This window comes from Dermacentor albipictus, chromosome 5, assembly GCF_038994185.2.
Source record: "Dermacentor albipictus isolate Rhodes 1998 colony chromosome 5, USDA_Dalb.pri_finalv2, whole genome shotgun sequence".
NCBI lineage: Eukaryota > Metazoa > Arthropoda > Arachnida > Ixodida > Ixodidae > Dermacentor > Dermacentor albipictus.
Genome location: NC_091825.1, coordinates 144,604,924 through 144,615,455, shown reverse-complemented (window position 1 = coordinate 144,615,455; position 10,532 = coordinate 144,604,924). Strand labels below are relative to the sequence as shown.

Here is a 10,532-nt window from a genome sequence, read left to right as displayed (position 1 = left end):
AAGATTGTTTCGCCTTCTTTTCCTATTAGTGTTATTTCTGAGACATGGATGTGCATTGAAATTACCTCTTCACAATTTTTCCCACCGTACCGCAACATACTCCATAGTGACCGGGACGTCAGTGGGCTTAAGAAAACAATTGACAGCATACTGATAGCTTTTGACAGTTCACTGAGACGTGCTCAGCGCAAAGTGTGCGTGAGTCGATTTGGCTACACATTAGCCTAGCGCGTTATGAAAAATCGTTAATTGGATCTTTATGCGTACCACAGAATATTTCTCCTGTCTTCTTTTATGTGGTTACCTCTTCTACTTAAAGCCTAATATCTTCCCGTGGGAACCACAGAGTGCTTGCGCGCTCGCCTCCTCGTCCTCTATCCCTCGGTAAACCCGGGCTTTTACTCGACAAACGGGTTTGGTGGCAGCTCCCCACCGTGAACCAGCTCGAGCCCGCACCTTTTTTGCAGATGTTAGCCTTTCGAGGCGCATAGCCGACTTCAGTGTGCGCTCATGCTGAGCAGGTTTTTATTCACCGTCACAGGGAACATTTTCGAAAACAAAGAAACAACGTCGACCTTTATTCGAACAAATACGGCTGTCTTTTCTTGGTGTCCTTTACAGTTGTTGTAGATGACGAATCCGTTTCAGTTTACGTTTGATGCTTACCCTAGCGGCTGCAATAACCTCCTTTGGTCACATTACGAGTACGTCAAGCTAAACCTAGCATGTTACGGCTGGCTCTCACCAGGCGCGGTGGACGCATTGGACGAGTCCGTCGGCCGCATCGTCGAGGCCCTGCACAGACGTTGCATGCTCGGCAACAGCTTCATCGTGTTCACTAGCGACAACGGTGACATGCCGTGGGGAACGTTCTCGAACACTGGCTCCAACTGGCCGCTGCGAGGCGTCAAGGGCACGCTGTGGGAAGGAGGAGTCCGTGTACCGGCGCTGGTGTGGAGCCCGCTGCTCGAGCCCGGTTCCCGCGTGGTTATGTCACGACCCGTGCACTTGATCGACTGGCTGCCCACTCTGTACTCGGCTGCCGGTGAGTGTCGACTCCTGAGGGTACCGCTTAAGAGAAACGCCGAATCAGATTACACTAGACAACGTTTTTTTTTTTCAAAGTTCTAGCTCGATTTATCTGCTGCCAGAAAAGCGGGGAGTCCGCAGTAAATGGTCTGGTAATCAACAGGAAGCCAAAGGGGTGTTTCGAGTAACGAAGGGCTCAAGAAAGCTAAAAGAACACGAAGGTTTTGATCACTGTGATGCATAACATAGTAACAAGTTAAGCGGAAGGTACATGTGAAAGTGTGACATGGAAAAGACTGAAGAGGCAGTTAAGCCTGAATAAACGTGGAGGTTACAAACGTTTAAGAAAGGTAACGTCTGTGCACCAACGATTCAATTCAATTCAGTTTTATTGATAAGTAAATTAGTACAAAACAATGCTTAGGTGAAAAATTATTAAGCAGATGAAAGACGAAAGAAGTTGACTGATGTCATGCGTGATGGTATAAGAAAAAACAAGTTGCAAAATAAGAGCCGTATAAAAGTACAAAACAAAACCGACACAAGATAACAAAAATAATGCCCTGGTATAACGTGTCTTCAGGATAAATTTGAAGTAGGCGCAGACATTCAAACACAATGTCAAGTTAATTAGTAATTTTTTGTTTCAAATAGGTAGTTCATTAATTGAAATTAAAAGACGGAAAGGGAGTTACATTGTTTTTAGTCACTAAGTAGGAAGCTCCATAGGGATATCTCTGAAAAATATAGTTTTCGATAGTGTTCACCTTATGCAAAAAAAAAAATACTTTTATAGGAAAACAAGTGCAGCTAGCATTAACCAATATGTATGATTGCTTTATATTGAAGTGGAGATAGCGATGAAAACCTTTGAAATGTAATACACCAAGATTATAGTAATAAGACAAGGATAAACCTAGTACGGCATTTTTAATAAAGAACGGAAGTGAGTGCGATTGAAGTGCGAATTATATAATGTTAATAGCTTGTTTTTGAAGGGTTAGGAGAGATGATAGATGGATATTATAGGTGCTGTCCCAGGATTCAATACAGTAATTGATATGTCTGTGAATAAATGCATAATATAGAGTGACAAGTGTTGCGACAATAAAAAAAGAAGCTCGACCACGAATGAGCGTCCGAAGTCCTCGTGCAATTTTCCTAATAACGGATAAAATATTGTTTCGAAATTTTAGCTTAGAGTCAATAACAACACCTAAAAATTTAGTGCTACTGTTGGTTTTGATTTCTTGCGATTGAATATAAAGAGAACACGGAAGTGGAAGTTTTTTTCTGAGGAGACCTAATAAGCCCCAAGCACGTTTTCTTCAGGTTAATGCTTAGTTTATTTATAGTGGATCTATTCCCAAGAGAGTTTAAATCCGTTTGAAGGTTGAACATTTCACGATCAAGGTTGGTATGGGAAGAAAAAGTGGTGGTAGCATTCTCGTATAACACGCAATGCGAAGTAGCTAAACACTGGGGGAGGTCATTGATGAAGGTTAAGAAGAGAATCGGGACCGAATTGAGTCTTGAGGAACACCACATTTGATAGTAATTGGATCCCAGTTAACAACATTAACGGCAATGCGTTGTTTCCTGCTATTCAGAAAACTCCGTGAATGGTTCGAGGGTGGACTACTTCTGCCATAACGCTCCAGTTTTATAAGAAATATGTTGTGGTCAATAGAGTCAAAAGCCCTTGAAAAGTCGCCGAAAATAGTTCCTGCATAAGTTCCATTATCAATACGACTTTTCATTATGTCAGTGAAGTTTGCAGTAGCTATATTCGTAGAAAGCCCCTCATTCTTCTCGGTTACTCTTCTTGACCAGGCGGCCGCGTCCGGGACCTAGGCACCATCGACGGTCTCGACCTATGGCCAGCCCTGTCCAAGGCGAAATCCGAAAGCGCTGCAATCTGGCCTCGCAAGGAGTTCCTCATCAATACTGACTCCACTGCTGGGCTGGCGGCGTACCGGGACGGTAACTACAAACTCGTCGTAATCACAAATCGGACGTCCCAAACGCCTAATCCCTTTGGTGCGGACGAACTCCAGCAACACGTCCCCACACCAGGCGGCATGCCCGGGTTTGAAAACGAGGATGCCGCAGTGGAGCACCTGGACCGGCTGATGAAGTCGTCGCAAGCCTGGAAGACCCTGACGAAGCTGCTGGGCCGCGGAGGTGGTTTGAAAGTGCCATCCGACTGGCGTGAGAAGGCTACGGTGCGATGCTCGCGGGAGGATCCCCATCTGCCGGGTGTCGAACTGCATGGCGAGGGCCAATACCTGTTCGACATAGAGCGTGATCCGTGTGAACTCAACAACCTGGCGTCAAGGAGACCGTTGGTAAGAACAGATTGCGGAATGATGAATTGGTGGGAAGGTCGGCTTGCTCAAGGACGAGATTATTAATACGCAAGCATTCTACGGCTCAGGAGGTGGAAAATCCGCCGTTGCCGCGACCGGCGGTGGTCATAAAAGTTCAAATGGTCCAAGTGAGCCAATCTAGGCGGTTGATGACGTCAATTGAGGCAAAGTTAATTAAGAAAGAGTGAATGAGGCGAATTAGGGCAGGTTTAATTAAGGGAGAGTTCATTACGGCACTCGAAACCACGAGTTTTGACGTTAAGATGAAGGCAATGAAAGGACAGTTAATTAAGGTAGAGTTAATTTAGCCACTCGAGCCCACGGCCTTTGTTGGCAGTCAAACCTACGACCTTTGTTGTTATTACGGCAAAGTTAAATGAGAAGGTTTTACGTGCCAAAACCACTTTCTGATTATGAGGCATGCCGTATTGGGGGACTACGGAAATGTTGACCACCTGGGGTTCTTTAACGGGCACCTAAATCTGAGTACACGGGTGTTTTCGCACTTCGCCCCCATCGCAATGCGGCCGCCGTGGCCGGGATTAGATACGGCGACCTCGTGCTCAGCAGTCCAACACCGTAGCCACTAAGCAACCATGGCGGGTGGCGAAGTTGAATTAACACGACTGAAAGAGCATAGCGATCGTGCGGTGGTCGCAATGCTTTCGCATCGTCGACGCAGGGATGACAAAGTGCCCCTTGAATTTTTGATCGAAGTCGTCTATAAAGACGACTCATAATCTTGATTGGGTAGATAAAATGGGACTTAGCACCGGTGACTCGTGATTTGACAAACGCACCTCGGCACGAGGCTCTATACTCGACTTTAACGACTGTGAGGTATGTGCCGCTCTTCGAATGACCTAGACAGCCCGCTTCTAGAACGCTTGTTGGCGATTACCGCAAAAGAGAGCTGCTTGAGAAACACCCGTTATAATGACAGTGACTTGAAGTGCGCGCAGCGAGTTGATTGTTGCGAAATGTTAGATTAGGAGCCACCTGCGCATGGCACATAAGCGCAGTGACTGCATCAGTCGAAGATGGCGGTGAGCTGCACTCGGCGGAGTTGAGCCGAGGCGAGTCTGTGAATATGGGTCCGGTGGGGGTGCTAACTTGAACATCGCCCAATTCCGCCATATTGTCCAGTTATGTAATGGCGACATTTTCAGCCATTCTGAGAGGCCCTTGCCGCCCTCTGGGCCATAAACGCTGGCAATCAAGATGGCCGAGTTTGACAATGTCCCGAATAGTACCCTGGTACAGTAGCGGCATTATGGACTGGATGCAGCCTAGATGTTGGCGGGCAGACGGCGCTAGTGTCTGCATTCGTGTCTTTTCTTCTTTGAGTGTCCTCCTATGGCAAGAGAAGAAAAAGAAAAGAAGCTGACCGAGGATACAATGGGTGCTGCCTTGCCAGTGGTTCTTGTGTTCACCAGACGATCACCTATCAATTCGCGAACGGAGCGACATTCTCATTTTATTCTAGTTACAGCAAGTACACTTTTCTATTAGTTCGTGGGCGAGACCTGGCTAGCGAAATTGAGCGGTGCAATCGTTTGGACTCGTACAAGACGCAATGTGTTTTATTCTCTAGTGCTAATATATGACTCTATAAGGCAGACTTTATACAAAATACATGTTTGAATTGTAGGTAACTGAATGCCTTCTTGAGGCGACGTCACCTAGTCGCAACTTTTAGATAATCTGAACGAAATTATAGGTGATAATTTAAGATTATTTTCAGATTACGCGGCGTGCTGGCTTGTCGCTTCTCATTCTCGGATCTCGTTTTCACATGCTAGTCCTAGTCCGGTCATGCAAAATACATGCTGCATCTTTGCAATTTACTTCATTTAGCCGATTCGTGCCTAAACCAGCTGTTTTAACACTGTGGATCTAAATCGTCCGCTCGCAAAGTAGCCGCTACATTGCCCCCAGAATATATGGCGCGGTGTGTAGCTTCACGATAGAGATCTCGGAGGCACATGGCTTCACTTGTGAGCCGCACCGCCATCGCGAGATGCCGCTACCACGACCGCTCGACAACGAACATTCAAGCCGCAAGCGCGTTTTGCGTTTATATTGCGCCGCCGTGGTCGTTACAATGCTACACGTCACGCCTTTTGCTTGAGGCGGTCAAGCCGCACCTCTACTTCGTCGCGGCAGTTTCAGTGATGGCCCAGGAAAGATCAGAAGCGGATTGAGGGTAGCCTCTGGTAGGGTGACTCCGGAGCGGTGCTAAGGGAGGTTGAGTGCTGTCTGTTATGTCTCAGTGGCGTGGTGGCGCTCCCCCTCTGGATCAATCAGTGAGCGCGATGGAAGAACTACGAGAGCAAGTGGGCCATTCGCGTTTGTAAGATGCGCATTGTACTGAAGGTGTGGGCTGGTCGGAGAAAGCTTTGATGGATTTTTTCTGCTTCAGCTTAGTGGGGTCAGCAGACTCCTTTCCCTGCTGCTTGGTGTTTCAACCTTCCTCCCCATTTCCCTGGCACATTTCGACGCCGCTCTCTTCTTCTGCTCTTGCCGTCGTAGTCGATATTCGTTGCCCCAATTCTCGCCGATGTAGCTATCGGTACCATAAGGATGCCGCCTGCTTACTCCGCAGGTTGTGGACAGGCTCTCCAGTAAACTGAAGCCGTACACGGAAGCTGCATTGCCACCGCTGAAGATGAAGGTCGACCCGACGGGGCTGCCCTATGTGAACGACTGCGTCTGGGCACCGTGGAAAGACGTAGCGCAGACGGCAAATCGTAGCTGCCCCTGCCCGTGACGTTACCGATCCCCACAGATTGCCGTAGTAAGTTTCTGCAAACCAAGTCTCAGGGTTGGTACACCTTCTTGAAATCCTTGAAAACTCTTTAATTTAGAAGAAGAGATTCAGGGGCCCTGAGAGCTCCTTGAAAGTAATTGTGCTTCTTGAATACCTTAAGAACTGTGGTTGCGGGGGGCATTTTAACATTCAGAGTAACAAACTTCGCATAAGGGCTATGCCATGGACACTGTTTTTCGGGAATCATGCAATCCCGGATTATATTCCTTTAAAAATGTGGCTATACGCAGCCACCAACGGCAGACTTCGTTAGATCACTGTTGCCCGCGTAGAGCTGGACAAAGCCATATCAAGCGGCCAATCTGTGCCATTATATTTCTTTATTTTTTCCTAGTTTTGCTAATTGGTTCACACCGCAGTCATTATGGCTGCATTTTCGTGCCCTAGGCCCTAGAAATGCCTGATGGGAAAGCTTCAGCCATTTGGCATGAACACAAACACAACTAACTCTCATGCCAGAAGGCGATCGACGTTATTACATAGGGTGTCAACATAGAAAAGCCACATGCAGAGCTTAGCTGTAAGGAAATGTCCCTCTATGTTTTAGTCCATGTGTACGAATAAGGTATGTTTGCCTCTCCTTGAATTTTACCCTTTGGCTTACTTGAAGACCTTGAATCGTCCCTCAATTTTGGTTCGAATGTTCTGTACGAACCCTGGTTAGTCTACTGTTCCCGCAGTAGTCATACTGGGAGCCTTAACGGCGCAGAGGGACTGGTGTGGCCAGATAACGCTTGGTGTAGCACCATGCGTACAGTACGGATAATATTAAGAGAGAATGTCTAATTAGTGTTCGAGCAATGATTACCACTAAAATAACATAGGCAGGCCTACAAATCGGACATTTTTTTTATAAATGGCTACCCATCATACATCAATGCTTTCTTTTTTTTAAGTAAGAGAAATGAGAGATGGAATTAATTTTACTGAAACACTAATATTTTGTCAAAAGTCTGGCCCGTGCTGCATATGTAGGGCAATTTCCCGCTAAAGGGAAAAATTCAGTTAACCTAAACTGGTGACCCGGCGTCCAGAAATAATAAATGCGCTACTGTTGCTGGAAGCAAGGATTCCGTAAGCGAGGATCTTGCTGAAAAGTGGCAGAGAAATGTTGCAATCAATTTAGTTTCTCGAAAAGAACCATAGGAACTCTACGTCAAGTGTAACCATGTCTTGAAGATAAGCTTGTCAAGCTAATTTCATTGCTTATGAACGCATGAGCGCAGGTGCAGATGATTAAATTGAATAAATTTTCCTACACAACGTTCCCATATCGCACTGTTGGCGTTGAAGTAACGGAGAAAGTGGCGTTTTTGTTCTTTCTTTTTTGGTTGTTTGTCCCCCGCAGCTTACGACCACGGCAAAGGCGGTACGTGGCACAATAAGATGACCTCCAATTCCTGGCGTTGAGGCACCGCATGCCATGCTTGCCTCCGTCTGTCTTTTTGGGGCGGTTGAGATTAAAGCCTAATGTCGAAGTTGGAGGCAGTCTGTTTTCAGTTGAAATTTTTCCTACGGCGTGGTAATCACTAGTCGAAGGGCAAAAACGCACTGACACACCATCAAAGTAGGAATTTCGGCTGCACATTTGCCGTAAGCATCTCTCTACGCTGAAACCACAAGCGATTTCCTATACGAACATGTGGTTTTGAACAAACAACAGACGAAGTAATACTCGTACACATTTTCATAAATGTTTAATACAGATGGTTAGTGCGAAGAGGAAGTGACAGAAAGCAAAGCGATGTAGATGTCAAGTCAGGCGTGGATATGGGAAGATGGCATCAGGTGTACTATATGAATGCATAGTTCTTAAAACGCACACAAATGCCGCAGTACAGGAGATATCTGAAATATGCGGCCACCCGTTTCTCGGCGTGCTAAGTTCATTTATGCAGTACCTCACTTTTTTGAAAATACCCAGAACAGTACAAAGAATGAAAGACAAAAAACAACAACCAAAGAAAACAATAAAGAAAAAAAAACGTCTTAACCTTCTTGCAATTTCAATTCTGCGATTCCAAGGGCGCATGAGAGCAGAGCTACTCCTTGTGCGCTTGATAAGCATTCCAACGCATAGGAAAATAAATAAAAAGAAAAAGAAGAACAACAAGCGTATTTGTACATTAACTCGAATGAAAGTCGTGTCGAGTATTGGGAGCCTCGATGCGCATCCTATGACCGAACGAGGAACCGCGCCCCTTGGAAGCCCATGCTCGCTGCCTACAGACAGAATCTTGATGTTAGCGGAGCAGTTCGCTTTTGCTCTTAATGAAGACGTGGGCAATAGTTGGCTGCAAAACAGTGACTGGCATATCATGGAATGGAACGAATCTGCGTGACCAATTCCATGGACCACTGCTGCATGAGGACCGACTGTGTCGCCTGACTTTCGCGAGGCACGGCTTTCCTCGAGGATAAAATAATTCACTCATCCGTTACTTGGAGGTGACTACAAACAGAAACTTATACGAGTCCCGTGCAACTAAAAACTATCTACTCCGATATATACGAGAGCGATGTGTGCAAGCTATGCAAGTCTGTTAGAGCCACTCTTCAACACATGTTGTGGGGATGTGAAATGTACCAAAATAAAATGGCAGTGTCCTCAGAAAATCTACGGGCGCGGTGGTCGGCCGTGCTGCTCAGCTCAGAACTTCAAGACCAACTTTGGGCCGTCCAGCGAGCCAAGGAAGCCCCACGGGAGCAGGAGCTCCCAGTGCCCATTTAGGCGGCCCCAGGCCCGAGCCTCCCAATCGCCGGATTCCAAATAAAGTTATCACATCACACATCCGTCAGCGTTGTCCCGCTAACCTCCAAAGAAAGCACTTAAACCCAATAAGGTCGGCAACAGTGAGTATATCGCTCGTTACAGTGTGACAAAGGGAGTAATGCCGCTTCCGGCCATAGTAAATTCTTCGCACAGTATCAAAAATGTTCCAAGAGCACGGGCGAGAACCCCACAAAGCATGGCTGACGGCGACTACATCGACAACACACGATTGTCTGTAGCTGAGCGCTTTCTTAACGGTCCACAGAGTAAGCGAGTGAGCAGCCATAATATGTCTGTGCTACATGCTATTACAGAGTGAAGAACATATGCGTTCCAAGCATTGTGCGCAGCAAGAACAACATCTGTCGCAAATCTGATGGTGACTGCACCCAGGAATTTCACCGAACCGGAAATATGACACGCCGCTGTTTCAAAGTGTTAACCAAATAAAGAATGAAGAGCAAAATACACAGACAATAATTTAATTCACGAGCGGAAAGTTTGCGCAGCACGGACAGCATTTCCAGCCCCGCTTCCAGTGCAAGTTCAACCTGCCGTGGTGACGTATAGTGGCTATGGCGCTGCGCTACATTAGCCCGAAGTCGCGGGATCGAATCCCGGCCTTTCTACATTGGGGAAAAATGCAAAAACGCCCGTGTGCCGTGCATTGGGTGCATGCTAAGGAACCCCAAGGTGGTCAATCCTTCACTGCGGCATGCCTCGTAATCAACTGGCGGTTTTGGCGCGTAAAATCCCGGAATTTAATTTAAAGTGCAAGCACCGCATGTACACGCTGCTCGCGCCGTTCGGACAAGGCACAATAATTTGCAAAAGCGCTTGCGTGTCCTCAGAATCTGTGGCCAAAGCTTCGCGTGTCATCCACCCAGTCACCGCCTACGACAAATGGTCACAAATGGTCAAATAACGGTTTGCTTATCCACACCGGGGCGTCATGCACAACCACTGAAAAGGCGGAGGCAACGGAGACAGCTGAGACAAGCCATGGACGCGTCACCACGTGACCAAGTCTGGTGGCGTCCGCAGATCGCCCTGAAAAGGTCCCATACACTCTCGCACAGTCGTGGCGAGTGGACGTTCGATAAACGTCAAGGGTTCGCCGAACATTACAAATCCATAACGAAGATAGCAGGACAGGCTGGGGCAGTATGACTCACCTGATGATATAGCGTCAACTTCGTCGAAAGGTGATCCAAGCCGCGTTCTCCCATTCTAAACACGAGTTGCTTTTTGACAAACATAAGAAGTATACCGGTATCGCAACAAAACTGTTTAAAAAGGAAAGCACGGCAGGCTGAAGATGAATACCACTCAGCTTGGTATTGGGCATCAGTTTCGTTCGAAAGACGGTTAAGTGTGCATATAAGTCTTAACCGGGCTGCAAGGCTGAGTGAGTGTACCCTTTTTGACAAACAAGTGACAATTGTTTGTAAGAAGTCCAGACACAAGCAGAGTAGTTGGCGCTCTGCTGGTGAGTGGACTTTCGCAGACATCAAAGGTACACCAAGCGCAT

The 10,532-nt window shown here is 46.9% G+C and overlaps 1 protein-coding gene and 1 long non-coding RNA gene across 3 annotated transcripts in view; one reads left to right on the top strand and one right to left on the bottom strand.

The window, feature by feature from the left end:
- Positions 1–7,712, top strand: part of LOC135906318 (arylsulfatase B-like) — a 194,007-nt gene extending 186,295 nt beyond the window's left edge. Inside the window, exons 3-6 of one of the 2 annotated variants that reach the window (XM_070539130.1) lie at positions 749–1,045; positions 2,863–3,377; positions 6,004–6,222; positions 7,577–7,712. In XM_070539130.1, the coding sequence (XP_070395231.1) occupies positions 749–1,045; positions 2,863–3,377; positions 6,004–6,168 (977 nt within the window). In that variant the 3' untranslated portion in view covers positions 6,169–6,222; positions 7,577–7,712. The remainder of the gene's footprint in view (positions 1–748; positions 1,046–2,862; positions 3,378–6,003; positions 6,223–7,576) is intronic. The other variant, XM_065437472.2, reaches the window with a different exon arrangement.
- Positions 556–10,532, bottom strand: part of LOC135906322 (uncharacterized) — a 93,759-nt gene continuing 83,782 nt past the window's right edge. Inside the window, exons 2-3 of the long non-coding RNA XR_010565695.2 lie at positions 860–1,071; positions 556–795 (exon numbers count right to left, since the gene is read on the bottom strand). This is a non-coding gene — a long non-coding RNA (uncharacterized lncRNA). The remainder of the gene's footprint in view (positions 796–859; positions 1,072–10,532) is intronic.